The 21,073-nt window shown below is 36.1% G+C and overlaps 1 protein-coding gene across 1 annotated transcript in view; it reads right to left on the bottom strand.

Moving 5' to 3' along the window:
- The window catches only part of TTLL5 (tubulin tyrosine ligase like 5), a 127,498-nt gene that overhangs the window by 65,352 nt on the left and 41,073 nt on the right, over window positions 1-21,073 (bottom strand). Inside the window, exons 14-24 of the mRNA XM_029283790.1 lie at window positions 19,983-20,071; window positions 16,270-16,311; window positions 13,056-13,169; window positions 11,907-11,998; window positions 11,506-11,568; window positions 8,230-8,268; window positions 5,818-5,972; window positions 5,241-5,550; window positions 4,549-4,694; window positions 1,306-1,424; window positions 1,016-1,162 (exon numbers count right to left, since the gene is read on the bottom strand). Coding sequence (XP_029139623.1) covers window positions 1,016-1,162; window positions 1,306-1,424; window positions 4,549-4,694; window positions 5,241-5,550; window positions 5,818-5,972; window positions 8,230-8,268; window positions 11,506-11,568; window positions 11,907-11,998; window positions 13,056-13,169; window positions 16,270-16,311; window positions 19,983-20,071 — 1,316 coding nt within the window. The remainder of the gene's footprint in view (window positions 1-1,015; window positions 1,163-1,305; window positions 1,425-4,548; window positions 4,695-5,240; window positions 5,551-5,817; window positions 5,973-8,229; window positions 8,269-11,505; window positions 11,569-11,906; window positions 11,999-13,055; window positions 13,170-16,269; window positions 16,312-19,982; window positions 20,072-21,073) is intronic.

Genomic DNA, 21,073 nt, shown 5'->3' with positions numbered 1-21,073 from the left:
GGAAGAAGGAATAAATAAGATTTATGATGAAGTCAAAGAACTAGGATAAACTTGGAAGGGATACTTTAACTGATAATATGTGTATTTATAGTTAAATTTGATTATGGTTTTGTAATTGCATAAAGCTTTAAAACAGGTTTAGGATTAATAGAAATTTAAATTAGAAATAGATTACTTTAAATATATAAGCTATTTAAGGAAAATAGAGAGGGAATATTTGATGTATTGATTGAGCTACTCACTTATGTTTTGTTTTTGAATTTTTGATTGCCCCAACACCACGGTGTGTCTTGAGCACTTTGTATTAAAAACTAAAAAACCAATAAAATTTGTTTTAAAAAAAATAGCAAAATGACTAGAGACATCTTGACCAATAGTTTCAGAATTTTCATGATTTTCTTTCATTATAAGGGCAATGGATCTGAACATCAGATCCATTGTGTATGTGTATTTATAGTTAAATTATATAGTAAAAAACTATATTTGCATTTCAAAAACATAAATGAAAGTTACTGTCAAAGTTGTTGCAATAAAAATATCAGAAACTATTACTAGTTTGACAAAGGAAACAGATACTTCAGAGAATTATTTTGTTAACTAAACAATCAATTTAACATTCACACAAATTACTAATGGCTGTCTGCACGTTTTGGAATTGCCTATTTATGCCAAATTACAAAAATGCAAGGAAAACAAAATCTCAAATAAAGAACCTTCTGCTTTCACTGCAATACTTGAAACGGGATTGAAGATTTGACATTACAATGTACAAGTTCCGGAAGTTAGTTGTCTCTCATAAATAACTTAGCAGATTACATTTTTAAAAAATCACTCCATCATTGCACTAGACATTTGAAAAGGTGAAGAATGAATGTCTTATGCTGCTGCTTTTTCTTCTTTGCACATTGGATACAATGAGATTCATTAAAGCAAAAAATAGAATGATCTATTCGAATATGAATTTCTAGAACTTGTAAATTAATATTGCGCTGGTGCTAGCATAGTCAATACTCACCCTGTTATAGCAGATGATGAATTCACCCAGCTGGTGAGCTAAGATGCGCCTACGGTCATAGAGAGCCAGGCGCCGACTTGGAAGTAGCATCCTCAACGACTGTTGAAGATTACTGGCTGCTCGCTTCAAAAAACGAACCACAAGTTCCTGCCATGAAGAAACAAAACTGAAGACAGATTCCAAACATTCAATTTTATTAAAAGTATATCTACATTTGTTTAAAAGAAGCCACACTGTAAAGAAAAATGTGTGACAAAAAGGATGGAATATGTGATCTCAAGTATTCTAACACTGCCCATCAAAGCTGGGCATGCTTTGAATGTGTCTTGGAAGAACTGCTCTAGAGTATGCATGGTACCTGCCTTCTGCTCATTCAAGTCCTGTCTTTTTTGCAGGCTTCCATGAGAGCCTGAAAAGACACAGCTGCTTTGAATTTCACATTAAGTTTCATAGTTGCTTTAATTAGTCAGTTCATTAAACCAGCCTCTTTTCTTCTACTGTGTGGAACACTAGACTGGAGACATGCTCCCACGAGTTCTAAAACAACCTTCTAAAGCAGGAATGTCCAACATTGGAAACTTGTGGACTTCGCCATGGCTGATGGGGGAATTCTGAGATTTGAGGTCCACAAGGCTTAAACTTCCCAAAGTTGGATACCCCTGTTCTAAATCTTTTTAAAGCATGTACAATGCTAATGTCTATTATTGCTGGAACTAACTACAGATAAAAAGTACATATCTGAAGGGCAGCAGATTTCTGCATGTCATTTTGATTAGGTACACTTTTGCCACCATTATTCATTACTTTTGGTCATACTATCTTACTTTAATGACTGCATCATCATCATCATCATCATCATCATCATCATCATCATCATCATTTCTTCCTACTTTGTCACCAGAAATACTCTCCCTGGAAAATAAATTTTAAGCTGCCTGCTATGGTGTTTGATTTCAAATACATTCTGTCTCCAGTTTGGATTTACTTTTGGCCAGATGCCCTACTAAACATGTAAATGAACTGCTTCATAGCCAAATATTACATTTCACAATTTACCTCTCATTAGCATTGTATTAGATTGGCCTGAACTGTTACTCTAAATATTATTTTTCACAGCAGAGCAGACAAAGTAGCTCTTAGAAAGCCAGTTTTAAGTTTCCACTTGGAAAGAGTGGGGTAACATTTTCCACTGAAGCAAACTGATTATTCTTTATTTCTGACATAAGGTTTCTAATCTTTGAGCTAAATTGCTCACTATGCACTGCCTGTTTTCACAAAGTCTCCATTTGGGCTAAGATGACAAAGACTAGAAATGTGGAGCAATCCCATTAAGTGCTCTAAATCCAGTACTTTATATAAAACACCCAAGGTGATTCTGTGATTGGGGGAAAACAGAAAAACAATTCAGAGATGTTATATACAGCGTTTAAGAAGAGGTAATGTGGAACTAAATGCAAAACAAATACAGCAATCTAAACTGGCTATCACTTCAGCCATGCTCTATTCAGCTAAACTCAATCTCTATCAGATTCCAAACACACTTCTATTTGTTCTGCACATCCATAAACTAGACAGGATCAAAGAGAGGCATTCAAATTGTTTTAAATTACAGAGAAAGGTAAGATGTTTTAATATGGCAAATGGTTAAACGTTCAGCATTTCTGCTCAGCCCTAGCTGGGAGGAATCAGCTTCATACTGACTATGATTCAGGAATGCTGAGTAGGAACAGCTGGGTCCCTTCCTGACAAGAACTGGGCAAGCACACCATTTNTTTTCATTTTTGCAGAGAACAGACATGCCAAATTATAAGGTGAGAATTCTATAACCTATAACCTGAAATTAAGAGATTCCAACTTTGCCAGACCAGATGATAGGAAACGGTTTTCTATACATAAAAGCTGGATCTATACTCAGTCATCCTTTATTTCCATTAAAATTAATATGAAAACTTGCTGATTATTAACTTAAATCCCTTCAATTTCTATGTGACACACTGCAAGTAATGTTAAATATGGATCCAACTTGGAAGATAAATATATAAAAGCACATGGGGGAGTTAAGATTATCCAGGATCTTATACATTAGGATATATTTTCCATATAATATGTCAGCTGAAATATTTTTATTTTTCAATTTTAAGGTAGCTGTCAAAACTTTTGAACAAGAAAAGTTTGTTGAATACTCTGGATGTTCACTTATCTTAGAAATGAATACCAAAATAGCAAGCAAAATCTATATTTAAATTGTGATATAGTTTTTTCAAATCAAATGAGACAAAAGTAAAGAGTTACAACAGTAATAGAAAGTGATGCCAACATAGTATGAAATGTTGTCACAGTAGTTTTAAATCCTAGAGAAAGAAAAGCCTTTTCTAAGTAAAATGCATTTGAATGAAAATCTGTTCTGGACAAATAAACTTTCTTCATATACAGTTGATTAAGCAGATTATATTAAATTTTAGAGAAAATGGCTGCAAGAAAAATATAACATCTCTAAATACAGAACATTTTAGAAACATCAAATTACTACGACACTGTCTTGCAAAAGTGACCAGATGCACCTGGGAAATTTAAACAGTGCATGAAGGTAAGAACCCAAGACAGGCTTCAGAAATGAGCAATGGCAGATAGCTGTCAATTACCAGAACAATAAATCAGTATCAACAAGCAACGATTAATTTTCAGGCTGAATTGCTATAGTGTAATGTTTCACCAGCAACTGCAGCTAGCATCTTAAGAGGCAGTGAACTGCTTTGTGGTGTAACTCTTGGCAGCTCACAGGCAACAAAGACTAGTTGTATTTGAACCTGGCAAATTGATTTCTGATTGCTCAGAGTCACAGGAGGCCAGGGAAGTAAAGGTCCCTCATCTCCATCTGATCCATTTTGGAGAAATTTCAGTCAAACAGGTTCTTGATTAGCCTGTCCTTGAGTCAGGCTACTGATTGCTTCTTCGTGTAGGTCAGGGGTGCCAAACTGCTGGCCCACAGGCCGGATGCATCATAACGAAACCGTGCCCACCCCATTGCTGGCAATGGCAAAAAAGTCGCAATATGTCGCGACATGTGGCGTGACGTTGCGAGTTTGACACCCCTGGTGTAGGTGGATTTCTCACTGGTCTAGGAAGCTGGAACACAACCATTCAGTCCCAATGCTCATCATTACTTGATTACCACCTGCTGTGACGGACTACATCACTGCCAGTAAATCACTACCAGTATAATCTTTACCAGCCCACCACTGCCATTATGCAGCTAGCACACTTACTAGCCTCCTGCTCCTTCAGTTGTCTTGCTTATCTGTGAGTGACAGCAGCATTTGACCCACATGGTCACAATCAATCTTTACTAGAAGTCAAAGGAATGCTGTGACCCTAATACAATTAGGTCCCAAACACTTTTTGGAGCTCAGTTATTGTTTTGTAAGATTTTTTTTTAAGTAGCTGCTTGACAATGCCTTCCAGAAATTTACTACCATTGGTCCAACAGCTTGCCTAGTAAGAAAGAATCTGGCAACACCTCATGAATTCAGTACCAAGTAAATCCCCTGTCAAAACAGTAAGGCAGAGGATGCTCAAGTGTTCCATCAAAGGTGCCAGGGCATTCAGTTGGTAGTAAAGGATCTCCTGGTCACACCATCTCGATACCACTTTCAAGTCTGGAGCTGGCTCTGAACAATCACTAGTAAAATTGTTTACAACATACCTGTTCTTTGTTCTAAACTTAAAGTTACCTTAAGTCAGAAGAAATGTTTGGGGAAACTGGGGGCTTCAATAGTTGGACCAATGAATGGACTGGACCTGAGTGTCTGGAGAATTTGAGATGGCTTTATTTTTTAAATATTTAGAACTATTACTATAATTTGGGGAGTTTTATGCCTTAAAATAGTGAGAAATTGTGCTATTAATTTTCAGTAATAATGGCTGGAGGTGGTTATGAAGATAGAAAAAAATGGATTTCAGAAGCTACTGATTACCTTTTCCTGCTTTAAGTTCTAGTTAGTAGCTTTCAAAGAGGAAAACTGCTGACAAAAACACTGACAGCCATCCATGCATCTTATACCACTATTTTCTATTACATTCCATATTTAGGTATTAGAGATGTTCTATCACAACTCAGCTATTTTGTGTGTCAACTGCCACATACCCCAGTGCAACCAGCAATATAATACAAACAATGGAGGAATCCCAAGTCTTTTAGCCAAATCAATCCCATGAACTCTCTTACCTTAGATTCCTGTTCTCTTGCAGAATCTGCAGCAAATTAAATGGAGGATCAGCATTCTTTGGCACCGGTTCCAGTTTCTCTTGAGGAGGCAGCCCTTCATTTACAGGCTTCTCTTCAGGTTCCTTTGGTAATTTGACTTGGTGGGGGGGCTTCACCATCTCTGTCAACTGTGGCTTAAATTTCACCGGCATATTTCTGAGAGAGCGGACTGTTTCACCCTGGCATATTTCTAGTTCTTCATCTTCTATTTCCTCCTCTTCTTCACATTCTGTTTCTGACTTGAGGATAAAATCAGCTGATTGTGATGTACCTGTCAGAATCAGTATATTTCCAATTCTCAACATTTTAGCAAACTAATTTTGAAGAAAAAAAACAGGCTCTGATGTATGTCACTCAGTACTTGCATCTCTAAATGGGTAATAGTGGATTATATAAGAGCACTAGGTAAGCCAAATGGGAAATCTATATGAACTTTTTTTAAAATTCCAAAGATAGCATCTACACATATAAGATACTGTTTTGCTGCATTAAACCTGTATATCCACACTATAGGAAAATAAACAGGACATGTATATACCTGACAATCTTGACAATCTTCCTGGTCTCAGTTTGCCAAAACGACGCTTTTGTTTTCGAACCTCTAGTGATAATAGTTTCCGCTCGTATAAAGCAGCATGAAGCTGAGCGTTACAATCCACAATGTCCAGGCCCAGTTCAGCAGCAAGAGCTAAACTGCAAAAATAGGAACAGAGAAAATTCTTCATGGCTTTTGTCCCAATGTCCAAAGACATCTAAATAATCTTCCACTTTTGCCTATATTAGAAAAAAAAGGACTCAGTAAAACTGTCACTTCTGAAGCCACCAAACCAGTTTGAACAAAGTTACCTGAGTGTATCAAAAGTGAGACCTCAGCTTTCAAGAAAAATGAAACAAAATGTATTAAGGATTCCAAAAGCAAATCAACGCCTTTTAAAACCAAATGTTAAGGTAGCATTCTGCCATCCTCCTTAAATCTTATTGGGCTGATAAAACAAAGAGGGGAGCAGTTTTGTGGACCACTTTCAAAATTATCAGTTCCCGGGAAATCCATCCACAATTCATAGTAGGAACTTACCTGGAAATCCCTACAAGTGAATACAATTGAAATAAAACTAGAGAAATTGTGGTGGCACAACAGTAGTAGAAGGATGTTACTGAAAACTCGAGCTCGGAGGCATTAATGTTTATATTATGATCAAACATGCAAGTAGTTGTCTATTATAATCTCTTCCATAATTTACTATATTTTATTCTATTCTTCACAATATAAGTAAGATATAAATTCATATGAGGATTCCCAAAAAAAATTGGCAACCCTTGCCTTCTATTCTTTTATATTAATAGGACAATAGCCAAGAATTAAGAAATTCTGCTGGAACAACAGAAAAGCTGATTTATATATAATATTCTATAGTGTTCCAGTTAGCCTTTATATGGCTATGTGGGATTAAGATCCATAGCAATGAGATTTATTCCACTATTCCCAGTAGGGAGTAAAGGTCATATATTTATCCTGGTCAGCCATTTAAGCTCAAAGTTGCTCTGTGAAGTAGGTAAGGTTGAAAAATCATTAATTGCCCAAGAATTGCCTGTTGTTTAAGAATTTAGAGCACTGTATTCAAGTCATCCCTAATTTTATCTTCACAACAGACCTAGAAAGTGGGATGGCTGAGAGAAAAGGAATAAAATCATCCAGAATATTCCATGGTCTGAAAGGGATTTAAATGACCTCTCTACTCCCATGTCAACACCAGATAGCTTCATGTGTTAGATGATGGGAGTTATTATGGGTTTGGTTTGTTATGATTTCAGAATCCAAATAAACTAATTTTAGTGTTGATATGAATTTTCTGCATTAGCACTGGTAACCCTTCAGAAAATTATTTTTCAAAATGTATATGTTCACATGTTTATCTTAAAACTAATGCATGAGTATCAAATGCCAAATATGAGGTAGAACTGTGCATAAAATCCAATACAAAATTAACTAAAAGCAATGCTAATTCAATGGAATATATGTAATATTGACACAAACTGGATGTAGTCTGGTCTATTTATTCCTAATCCTACATAGGAAACCCAAGAAATGAACATTACAGAGTGAATACAAGTCAGCTAGTTGATATTAGTCAAATTTAGCAACTATTATTGTAGAAATTGAATTAACAGTAACAGAGTTGGAAGGGACCCTGGAGATCATCTAGTCCAACCCCCCTGCTCACACAGGAGACCTATACTATTTCTGACAAATGGCTGTCGAATCTCTCCTTAAAAGCCTCTTGTGGGAAGCTGCTCTCTTTTCTAAAGCAAACTGACAGAGCAAGCATATATTATCCTGATCTAATTCTGTTTACTTATTTTACATAATATCGTGTTGGCAGTGAATTCTTGCTTCGAGTGAAAAAGCAAATAGTTGACTACAAAGTTGTATAGTAATAATGGGTTGAAGTAGCAAAAAGTGTCTGGGGTAGTTACAAGTATTCTACAAATTGTCATGCTTGTCTTGCCTTAGCCTCGTCAGCAGTTATCAACCATATGTTGACAAAATGGATCAAATATTTAAGTCAAGGAAGGAGTATTACATATATTACCAATGGGCATTTACTCCCTTTATCCAAATGAAAATCACCAACCCAAAGATTACTAAAATACGAATCTGACCTGCTTACAATTGGAGCACATTTTTAATGCTGGCAGCTAAACAAATATTTAAATAGCTTGTGAAAAGTACAGTAGGTAAGATGAAAACAAAAGTTATATAATTAAGACCTCATGTATTTAATCATTTTCCTCTGCCACATTTAAAATTGCATTTTGACAGCATATTTTGGGAAGGTTCTGGTCCAGAGTTCACGTACTATTCTTGTCAGAGCTAAAATATTCAGGAAGTCCTATTTATAAAATAATGGAGTCCTTTGCATGACATCAGAAGCCTCAGTTCAAGTCTTACCGAGCTCGTCTAGGAACTGGCCCTTTCCTTGAACTTCCCCTATAAAGAAATAGAAGTGATTATGTAAGTTATAAGACAGGTTTATCTCAAAGCACAATAAATCTATAAAAATACTGTTAGAAAAACTAAACTGTTTAATAAAAATGGCAGCAAATGCACAAACCAAAAGCTCACAGTAGATTCATGATGATGCCCAAGTCTACTATTGCAGGGAGAAAATGTCCTGCTTTGAGTACCTAAAAATTTTGACAGACCACTGTGAGAAACAAAATGCTGAGCTAAGATGTGCCTTGTTATAGCAGAGCTGCTCTTACATTCCTACCCATTCTTCATCCCAAGGATTCACAAACATATCCCTTGCATTTCCACTGTCAACATGCATAATCATTGATAGATCTGCCCTCTATTAATATGCTGAATAATTTCAATGTGAGTACAACAGTCAGTACATGTGAGCACAACAGTCAGTACACAACAGCCAAATTCATATACTCCAGCAACTATCTTGAGTGTCAAATCTTTACCTGGCAGAATCATTATGGTAACAAAAATAAAATAAAAAATAAAATAAAGCAGCAATTAGGTATTTAATGGTTTTTGGAGCACTGCTTGGTTCCTGGCTTACTACTGCTGAGGATGAAGTGGGATGGGGGACAATATCATAAACAAGTTACATAATGATTCCATAAGGTTAACCGTTTTAAAAGACATGATCCACTGGCATTAGTTTTACCTTAGATTCACAAAACAATTCTATACCATTTATTGCTTGATGTGGTGCCCTGAAGCAACCTTGGTCTGTTAAAGAGTATGACATGCAAGCATTTGAAACATTTGAAACATTTTGAAAATGTTTACTGCAAATATTTTTTGTTTGAAATGTCTTAGTTCCACCTCATTTCCAAATATATTTTCTATAAATAAATACATCTCACACTCAGTCATTTTCCCCTTTAGAAATATTTTGTTTTCATTAAAAATTAATATTAATCCTAGCAGCGAGTAGGAAGATTTATTCTTGGGATCAGCTGAAGGACTACTGATGGGTAATCATCCTAAAATATATTCCCTCAAAAGTTCAGCAAACAGCAACTGTAGGACATGGTATTCTCAATGAAGCCATATCATATGTAATCAGCTGGTGAACATGCAGCTCCATAGAATAGTATACAATGGGCAAGGTTGGATTCAATGCCTGATACTTCTAATTAAAAGAATCTTGGATGGATGGATGGATGGATGGATGGAAGGAAGGAAGGAAGGAAGGAAGGAAGGAAGGAAGGAAGGAAGGAAGGAAGGAAGGAAGGAAGGAAGGAAGGAAAGAAATAGTGTAATCTTTGTAACAATAGATTGCCAATTATATAATTATGTCATTATGGATTATATTATTAGTACTGTTTATATAATAATGGTATAAAACAAAAATTGAACTCCCATCTCAGCAATGGGAGATATGGCTCAAAAATTATATCAGACTAGTTTCTAAGAAAAATAATATATCAAAAGAAGTTTTCAGATGGAACTATTCTAATGTACAAATATTTCTAGATGCAGAATACTTGCATACAGCCTAGGAAATTTAGAAATAGTTCAAATATATACTGTATTATGTAAAAAGTTATATATTTTTATATTTGATCATTTCCAATTTTCATATTGGAAAACATATTTACATATGTCAGCTTTTTCCAATCTAGTGTATGGACTACAACTCTTAAAAATTTCCAGCCTGCATAGACCATAGCCTTGCTGGTAGGAATTCTAAGGAGTTGTTGTAATTGAAGAACACTAAAAGGTTTATATACTAAAGCTTCAATTTATAGGACTTAGGTTTAGCAGTCTCCAGATTCAATCTAATCCCAGTTTATGTATGCATAAATTTAAACACCGTGTTAAAGGTCATTAATAAGGATTCCAAAAAAACTAGTAATTATTGGATAAAATGACAGATCTAATGCAGGTCTGTAAAAATTAAAGAAAAAATGTTTTAAAAATTGGTAGATTAACAGAAGATCTTAATTAGAGTGGTTCTATTTCACTGAACTGATTTGAAGTCAGACGTGACTTCTGACTTCAATAATAGCCGGATTATTTGGTGATACCTAAATGTTGTACATAATAAAGAGTCCAAATAAAATGCCACTGAACTAAACAAATTAACGGAACAGTAGAAGACAGTTGTAAAGCTGTTGAGGCATCTGGACAGAGAACTGTTGGGAAAAATTGTAGATTTAAAAGACTTTATTCTACTTCAGAAAGTCAATTCTTATGTTCTTGGGATTGTCTTCCTCTTATTTACATATTAATTATTCTGTCTTCCTCAGCTTATAAGTAGTCATCAACAATTTAAATCTTCCTGTCATACAGTTTCAGTACTATACTTTATAAACACTCCTTCTCTATGTTCACTATCATTTGTCATATTTTCTAGCACTTTTTACTATTTCAGTTTGATTCAATTTACATAATTTACTTTACTGATATAATTTCTGAACCACATGGCACACAGTGAAATCCACATCCTACATCCCAATGTTATTTTCCTTCAATATCCCAGTTTTTCCCAGGCTGCTACCATGGCTTTCTTTTGATAACTGCAATTGCTATGCAATGCTAAATATAACATACTTTAATATTACAGTGTTGTAACTCTTATTGCCTGGAATGGTTTCAAATTCTGGCTGCACTGATACACAGAATGACTAGGATACACACACACCCTACAATGGTGTAGAAAAGAAGTTACTAAGAAGTGAAAAAATAAAAAGGAACTGAGATATAAAAAAACCCCTATGGAACTATCTTCATCCCATTACACCAACCCATCCCACCCAGGCAGGCAGGAAAAGTATGTTGCAGACCTCATCAGAACTTCAACTGGTGGAGTCCAAGATCTATGCTGTTCCACACGCCCTGTGGAATATTCTCTCCTCCCCCAGGCAAGACAGGCCCCCATTCTCCTAGGCTTACAAAAAGGAGTTAAAATATACCTCCGGGGCCTCACATGGGGAGCCCAAAGAAGCATGCAGCTGTGGGACTGGCTAGTGCCCTGAAAACCATCCCTTCAATTTTTAATTAATTTTAACAAAGTTTTATCATCACCAGCATCAAAGTTGACACCAACCAGAGCATACAAAAATTCAAAGAAGTAGTGCAAGATCAGAAGATGTGAACCTACTGAGCTATGCATGTATTTCAAAGAATTACTGCCACCACGCTGCATCTCCTACAAAAAGTGCCTCACTGTACATGTTAACACTATAACAATTTTCCTACCTTTCTTGGAAAAGACGAGTCGCCAGCATATAATTCATTGTTGTCTTATGTTCCAGAAAAGGCCTAAGAAACCAAGAGTAAGAGAGTTAAATTTCACCATGAAAAAGAAAAGTATTGGAACAGAAGAAAATATCAAAAGTTATTATAAAAAACAAGAAGGGAAAAAAAGCCTACATTGTAAGTTTGGAAGGAGGAATACCCAAACAAGGATGTCATAGTATCAACTAATGGAAAATATTGATCATAGAGAAAGATACAATAAGTAAGCTTTTATTCTACAATGCTTTTGAAATATGGAAAACAACGGAAAAATAGGAAAAAACAGCATTTATATCTATTACTTCCTAAATGTATTCTACAAAGTCCAAGAAAACAGAATTGATTTCTTAAGTTTTTCTTACCCATAAATATCCCAAGTTAATGGTGTAGGGAATACACGAATGAACCCCCCTCTTCTGTCATATTCATCCTTCACTCGGCGCAACACTTTTATCTAAAATCAGAAGGAAGGCTAGAAGTCACCAGGGCAAAAAAATATTAAGCTCAGGAAAGAATCTCATTTCACAGAAAGCTGAGATTCCTCAGCACATGCCAAAGTGTATAAATGTAACACTTGTAAATAAACAACCACTTAGTTATAGCACCCAATTTTAACACTTCCAATGTAGAGTGTAGATACTTTGTTCTTTTGACATTTGCTGTCCACTCTACTTCCAAGATGTCAGTCTGACAAAGATATCTAGTTATCAAACACATCAACCAAAAAGTATTATTCTCCTTTCCCTTTTACAAACACTTATATGCAATGACTGAATACAATATGCTCTTTTTTCAAACAGCCACTGCTGGACCCAACAGTACTGGACAATTTCTATCTAATTGGTCACAGTACTTACATACACTCACTGATCATACTTGTCAATGACTTCTGGAAGAGATGGGATGCTGTGGTGCAATTGTCCTTTTTTCCCCATTTCTTGGTGGCATTCAATGCCACTAATCATGGTATTTCTTCTGGATTGGCTATGGGGATTAGGAGTGAGGGCATGTGGTTCTCTTTTCTCTGTAGTAGGTTCCAGTGAATGTTGGTATTGGAAATGTTGGTAATTTCTGACATGTGGGTCCCGTAGGTCTTGATGCTCTCGAAGAGATTATCTGTCTCCTGCAATTTCTCCCAATGCTGCCTGATCGTACAGAGTCGACATTTGTTTTATAGGACCCAAGACTCAGGTCTTCTTGTTGCAACATCTGCCTTGTGAAAAAGTGCATGTGCGCATATGCACACAAGGGCACACAGAAGATTTGTAGAGTCTCTGCCCTGGCCTCATTTAAACATGTCTTACAAACTGTCTCATGTTTTGGATTCTTCTAATGGGAAACTTTTTTGTCCAGGTTATGTTTTATTGCTCTCTCTGAACAATTAACATTCTTTTTAATTTTTTATATTGTTTTGAATCTGTTTTTAACATTGGACGTTGCCCAGAGTATTTAATGGAGTTTTTGGGTCTTAACAGTAGAAATCTGATAATTAAATAAATGATTTGTTTTACCTCTTCCATGGAGAGGCCCAGCATGGAGCCAACATGCCTTCCTGCAACTTTCTCTTTTGCAGAAGGAATAAGGTTTTTCATCTCAGCATCGCTGGCAGAGAGGGGCCGGGAACGCTGTGGGATCACAGTAAGAAGTCAGTTTTGGCCTTTTTTTCCTCCTGATTTTATTCCAGTTATTTAAATAGATTTCAAATGCCAAAAGCATTTGGCTAACAAAGAGTAATAAGAACAACACTTGCCAGGCACTGAAGCCAGGAATTATGTGAAAGTCAGAAGGATCCAAAGGCACAAATGCCAGGTTTCATACTCCTTGCCTCCACGCCCCATTAGAAACCAAAGCCAAACTTTATATTCTCAGTGTTTGATACACACCCCAAAGCAAGAGCCAGCACTGATGATTTCTGACTCCATAGGCAAGGCATTAAACATATTTCTTGTAACTTTGCCTATGGCCAACATTCTCAGTTCTCACTTGATTCTCTAATACTAGAATCAATGATTTTGGAGACAATAAACTCCTAAAGGAACCCAGTTCTAAACAACATAATATACAATAAAAGATCAATTAAAAATGAAAAACCAAATAATAATAATTACAACACACAATAAATAGAAGAAATGTCAGCAATGAGCAAGCATTCTAAGAAGATCTTCTAGAAAAGTTAAACGTTCCCAAACTCCAAAGAACTGTCACCAAGAGAGTAAATTTAATTTCTGGTGGAGTCTGATCCATGATCCAAATTTTTTCTATGTTGGAGAAACAGCACTTTCTGTCCTTAGCCCTTGTCATCTCAAAAAATCAGGCACCACCAACAGCTTCTCTCAGAAGGATCTCCTGAGGTGGAGACTTAGGTTGGAGCAACCAATCTTGCAGATTCCTTGGCACTGACTCATTAAGTCAAGATTTGATTAACTTTGATTAACACCCAGAAATCCTTTGGTAACCAACACAGAGCGTACACAATAACATAATATGATAATAACAATACTGGTTGGTTAACATGTAGACCACTACATTTGAACCAATTGCAGGTTCTGGGTGGGTTTCAAAGGCAGTCCTATGTACAGTGTATTATAGAAATCTAAACTGAGATAACAAGGCTATAAGTAACTCCTCCAAATTCAGGAAAGTGCAACAACTGGAGCATTAATCAGAGCTAAGCAAAGGTACACATGGCCATGGCCTTCAACTACCCATCCAGCATGAGTCATGAATCTAGGACACCACCCTCTCATAGATCTGATCCCTTAGGGGGAAATGTTTGTTAAGAATCAACAATGAAATTGACGGAAAACTCTTGATACACTGATATACATATACTTGATATACTGTAGCTCATCTTACAAGCCCTGTCATTGGCTAATTTATAATCTTTATTAAACACTTTCATTTCAGAAACATCTTGGAAATATATTTTATTTTGCATTTGCACTGAAGGGATTCACAATACAAAAAAAAAAATCCAAAGTGCACATTATATATATACACAAAAATTATCTTATATATATTTTATACAATTCTGCGATTGAGCTTGGCCATAATAACCAAACAAGTCATGAGAAGAGCCTGATAAATTTGCTTCTTATGTGTCTCCTATTATCCAATGCATTCTCGTATCTCCAGGAATCAGTTCATCTTTTCCTCCTGAAATGCATGAAATGTACTGTTTTGTACCTGACCACTTCCAACGTATTGAGAAAATAGTTGTAGCCAACCAGAAACATTTAATATTGTTTTCAGCCACAACGTGCACAGTACACAGACAGGTTCCCAGTGTGGCACTTAACAGTCTCTATTGCAAGAGTGAGGAGTAGTTTTCCTACCCTTACAATCTGGCAGGAACATGAGCTGCATTCACTGGAACATTCCTTTTCTTTGCTTAGGAACTGGGGCATTGAAAACACTGTCCAATCCTCAGATTAGAACAGGGGAAGTAAAAAAGAACTTGTTGTTGCAAGTATCTTGAGAAGAACCACTGTTCCAAACTATGTTCCTATTAATGAGGCACAACTGTCATTCTGAGATGTGACAGTTGCCCTTCCTCTTATTTCCTGTTGGTTCCCAAAAGCAGTTATTTCCAGAACTATTAGAAAAAATGCATCTGTCAGAAATCGAATAAAGAGTAAGATTCAATTAAGTAATATGGTATACTTGTTAATCCTTCTGGAAAGAGAATTATCAAAGTTTTCAATACTTGATCTGTTATCTTTGGGCAAACTATTGTTATATACTGTAAATTATAATTGTATTTCTTTTTCTTTTCTTTTCTTTTCTTTTTTCTTTTCCTTATAGGACTTAACATAAAGGAGCTTGCCAGATTAATTCCAAGGTCCATTTAGTTTAGAGCGCCTTCTCATTAATACAACAAACAATATAACCCATGCAGCTAGTTCAAATATGGATTTCTTCTTCTTTTAAAAGAAAAATGAAAGATGATTGATAGTTTTTTTCCTCTTGGGAAAGATAGGCTTGGATTATTGGATTCCTAGTGTTTTAGTTTTCCTTGGATTCTTGAATGGTTGCTGTGCTTTAGTTTGCCTTAGATTCTTGAATGTTTGCTGTGTCCTTTATGTTTATGCCACTGCCACTACAGTACTAAATTGTCTTCAAGATAATATTTCTTTTCTTATTATCTTCAGGTTTGTGTTCTCAGCATTGCACCGATTTTCTTTTTACATAAGCATTTTTCTGTGTTTCAGGAATATTGGTAATCTGGCTCCTAAAGTGGTATAAGTACTACCATACTTGTGCATAATCTTGTTTAATCTCAAAACAGGATTTATCAAGCGTAAGTAGCACTCATAGAAGAAGTATTAAAGGAGGACAGACAAACAGACACATTCAAAGTAGTGACAGAATCTAACAACAGAAAATGAAAAGAAAATACAGGATATAAAAATCTTTTATAGGAATTGTTGTATACACTGTCCATATTCCTATATTTAACAAAATTGTAGAAACTAGGTTCATCTAGAATCTAGAATTATCTTTCACACAAAGACTATTTCCAAAGAAATGTCATATTTCCATAATTAATCACAGTCTTGGACATGTTGCCATTAGAAAAACATTTTGATTCTTGTCCATTAGCCTCTTTACCACAACTATTTGCATCACTTTAAAGATTACTGCAAAAATATTTCTTTAAAAATGCAAAGTACACTGATTAAATTTCTAAATGATGAATGAAGCAATATAGAGCCCAATATTTACCAATTTGGCATTTGATGATCGAGACTGTGCAGAGACAGGGCGCTATAAAATAAAAAAGAATAAAGATTTCATGTTCTCTTTCAAAATTACCAATTTTCTAAATTAGAATTCATTTCTGATGTACATAAAAATGTACCCCATTTTTGCTTCATCCTCCAATTTACATCTTAAATATTTCATTCAAGAAATACAGAACCCAAATATACAAAGCATGTGACACCAGATTCAAAGTTCCCCATAGGTGTAAGATGGTAAAAGAGGAGCATCCCTTGGACACAAGGCCATTTCATGGACGGAATCCCCTCCCCCCTCTTTATTTTAGTGTGTTTGCCTGAGACTCTTGTCATATTAGCAGGGAAGGGCAAAGGAGTAATAAGTAAAGCAAAATACATCACTGCTAGGTAAGGAGAGAAGAGATCAGGCATTTCGTGCCTCTCCTCTTCTGGTTCTTCTTTCATTCCAGACAACTAACTATACTAGTTTGCCCTCTGGGATGTTGGCACTATTTTTAAATGTCAGGCTGATAAATGAATAAGATCTTTCTCATCTATGATTCGATTGAGAGAAGCACTTGGCTTATATAGCTGCATGGCTTGGAGATTTGTGAGATGATTCTTGAACAAACCAGAGGATCAAATACAGTAAACAGATGCTTACTGAAATTCCTTTTTTCTTTCCAGTCTTCCTGTCCATTTTAATACCAATATAACAACGAAAAAGACTACGACCCGTGATTCCTCTATTTACATAAGACTACTATATAGTAGATAAGTCGATGGGTCGTATTCCCACTAGGACCTAACCCACGGTTCTGAAGATTTTACTACTAGGATCCCCTAATTTTGTCGGTACGGTATATGGTTCAAACCTCAACAAGTCCCAAAGTACCACCGTTACACTGTTCCCTCATTCTCAATCCATTTGCTTTTTGTTTGTTTGTTTTCTTATTGGTCACAAGCATTGGAATCTGAAGCTGAAGAATTTATTTTTGTCAGAGTTTGACCACTTCTTGTTGAGATTCAGACTTCAGATAAATATTCCTTTCTGCGTAGTTGGAGACCCATTAGGAAGGTCCATCTGCAAAGAACAACAGATTCCAGAAGGTTTTGAAAGTTTTCCTGGCATTTATCTGGGTGCTTTGAGGTTAGAACCCAGGTGAGACTATCAAATAAATGAACCAGGCAGTTTTCACAATTGCTGCTGAGCACCCTTTGTCACTGTGCAGATGCCCTTCAAAAATGTGGTATGCAGGCACCTGAAGATAATAAAATGAGCTGGAAAACATCTGGAATGCAAGTGGAGGAAAACTCATCCTATATCTGATTGAGTGCTAAGAAGAGTTCATTATTGAACCTACTCTGTGGTGATAATGAAGGTGAAGAGGTAATTTTTCTCCTCCTAGATAACTTTGGGGAGAATCTGTCCAAGTTAGATTTGACTTGAACAGCTCTGCATTGTTTCCAGTTTTACCTGGAGGCTATCTCCAAAAAGTAATGCTGGGGGACTATTGCTCAGTCCAACAGCATTTATATTTATTGGATTTTTCAGTATTATATTCTATTCCCGATTGTATTTGACGTATTATAAGGCTGCTGATTGAGGTCATTCTGAAATCTGAAGTGGTATCATCAGTATGCTGACAACATACAGACCTCTTTCTTGCTTTTATAAATGCCAGGAAAAATAGTGGAAATGTGGAATCAGTGCTTGGACTGGATGAGGACAAAAAAACTGAAGCTCCATCTAGAGAAGACAGAAGTGCTTGTAATGGATGATGTGCCTGCTCGGGAGAGTTCTGAGATGGATTGCTTTCCTCCTAAAGGATCGAGTTTTAGTTGGGAGGGCGTCTATATCCATCTTTGTCATTAAATGCACAGTTGTCCTCTATGGAGTGATGTACCTTATGCCAATTTACGATGGCTATTCTGCAATAATCCATGCCTTGGAACTATCCTGTAATGAGGTATTCATGAGGTTTCCATGAAGATGGTCTAAAGAAACATCAATTATATAAACAATATTGCAGAAGACTGCTGCATTACAACCAGTTTAATACAACTTTTATTTGCTTTTAGGATCTGGTATTAACTTATTAGGATTTTGATAGTTTGGGAGCACTGTACTGAGAAATCTGTTTGCATATCTTTTCATACCTCAAACTCAATTTTGAAGGCTTTGAGTATTCCCCATAGCAAGCCTTCTGTGTCATGGAGCCAGTCCTCTAGAAAAACACTCTCCCTGAGATAAGTATGACTTAATCCTTGATTTTTCTTCCAGGCCTTGAGCTAGGATGGTGGCGGGTTCCTTATAGAATTAATTGTTTATTGGATTTTATTTTTTTCCTTTCTGGTTATTTCTATTTCATTGTTTTACACTGCCTTATCTATGCACCCAGAGTTGCAGAATCAAGCAATCTATAAATCAAATAAGTTAGCCAGTTTTTCTGGAGAGGGTTCTAATGCCGGGAAAGGTGGAAGGAAAAACAACGATCAACAGCAAGTTGGATTGACTCAGTTAAAGTGCAATGGATGGAAGACTTGAAGGATGAGGTTAGGGACAGATGGTCATGGAGAAAATCCACCTATGTAATTGCTAAGAGTCGATACTGACTTCATAGTATGGAATTAATCAAAAGTAAGTGGGCAAATAAATGAATGCATAAATAAATACCGAGGGGCTACCTGGAGGCTTTTTTTTTTCAGTATTAGCCCTCCATACAGTATAACTAGCATTGACTGTATTACTTTTTTCAGCACCAGGCAAAAGGATTCTCCCAGACATTTTAATAAATCAAGATTAATTTTAACTTCTATGCTCCTGCTGGTATTTCTATAGTTTTAATCTCATTAGACTTTAATTATCAAGTTTTTTTGTGTATTTTAATTGTTGAGAATTGCATTGTTTAATTTTAATGGATTGTAAACTGCTCAGAGAGGGCCTATTTAGCACACATAATAAATGTAATGTATAATGTATGTAATAAATAACACTACTTTCTTTTACAGGTTCATATGATAGCTAACAGTAAATTCTGGGTTACAAATAGTATTTGGAAACATTTGAAACCCTCAGAAATTAACAAAAGGCAATTTAATTTAAATCACAAATTATGTTCAGACTTTGGGAAACATAAAAGACTTCACACTGCCTTGCAGCGCTAAACAAGCAGACAGTAGATGGCAGCAATTATGGTGCTAGTATCATTTTACATAGTATGAAACACAGTAGAAATCAAGACTCACTAGGGATAAGGGGAGTTTCTTTACAAAAATTCTGTGCCCTCTATTTCCCACTGGGACACATTCGATTAAGACTCTCCCCTGCCACCCCTCCCACACAAAATTGAATCCAGGCCTCTATTAAACCCAAGCCCATGTGACCAACTCTGCTACACAGTGTGTTACTTCTCTGCTTACCTTGACTCTTCTTCCCTCCCTCTTAAATGTCATAAATATTAAGAGCACCAAATAAAGAAGTAACAATACCCTCCCAGATGCACAAAGGACTTCTAGAGAGCACTTTACTTCCCAATAGTGCAGAAACTATGCATGACTAAAGTTTTAAGAAAAGAGAAATTCTATTTTACAGAACAGTTTAAAAGTAGAAAGGAAAATAGTCAGAGGAGAAAAAGTATAGAGAGGTCATCGAGCAAATATAATTCATTATTTAATAATGACAGCAAAGGAGCATTGTTTTAACTTTTCTCTCCTTACTTGAGTTTTTTGGTATGGATTTCTCCTTGTCTCAGAGGAGTAATAAGATGTCCGATTTAACCGCTGACCTGGATCCTGACAAACAAAGCCTTGGAGAGAGGAAGGGAGGAAGACATGTCACATAAAGGACATCTAACTATGGATCAATTGCCTTGAGAGCATCAATGTACCATCTAAACACTAAGGCTATCATAGATGTTTCCCAGGGCACTGCTTAATTAAAGATATTGTTGAGTAAAAGAAATGAGTCCCCTCTGCAGAAACTACAGGTAGTCCTTGACTTATGACCACAAATGAGCCCAAAATTTCTGTTGTTAAGTGAGACATTTGTTAAACGAGTTCTGCCCCATTTTATGACTTTTCTTGCCACAGTTGTTAAGTGAATCACTGCAGTCAATAAGTTAGTAACACGGTTGTTAAGGGAATCTGACTTCCCCATTAACTTTGCTTGTCAGAAGGTCGCAAAAGATGATCACATGACCTTGGGAAAACAGCAACTGTCATAAATATGAACCAGTTGTCAAGCATCCGAATGTTGACTATGTGATCATGGGGATCCTGCAAAGGTTGTAAGTGTGAAAAAAACAGTCATAAGTCACTTTTTTCATTTCCGTTGTATCTTTGAATGGTCACTAAATGTACTGTTGTATGTCAAGGATTACCTATATGTCACTATTACATTTACATTGTAACAAATAACATTTATTCTCTAAAGTTAAGCATGAATTTGTGAAAAGAACTCTTACGTTGAGCTGTGAAATACAAAAAGGAGAAACTAGACCAAATGTGACTGACATGGAAATGTATATGTATATAGTTTTGAGGGACTGATATTTCTGAAGCTTGGATTTAGGATTTATTTCATTTATACCCCGCCCTTCTCCCGGAGGATTCAGGGCGGCTTACAGCCAGTTAAAACAATTACACAAAATACAAATCTAAGATAAATTAAAAATAAATATTCGAATCGGCCGCACTACTAAAATTTAATTAAAACCAATTTAAAATTACCCCTAGGCCAGTCCTGCCTGCTGAAACAGCCAGGTCTTGAGGGCGCGGCGGAAGGAGGGGAGATCCGGAATCACCCGGAT

The sequence above is a fragment of the Protobothrops mucrosquamatus genome, unplaced genomic scaffold (genome assembly GCF_001527695.2).
Source record: "Protobothrops mucrosquamatus isolate PMUCROS unplaced genomic scaffold, P.Mucros_1.0 scaffold231, whole genome shotgun sequence".
Classification (NCBI taxonomy): domain Eukaryota; kingdom Metazoa; phylum Chordata; class Lepidosauria; order Squamata; family Viperidae; genus Protobothrops; species Protobothrops mucrosquamatus.
The sequence above is the reverse complement of the archived record's forward strand: the minus strand, read 5'-3'. Positions and strand labels throughout refer to the sequence as shown.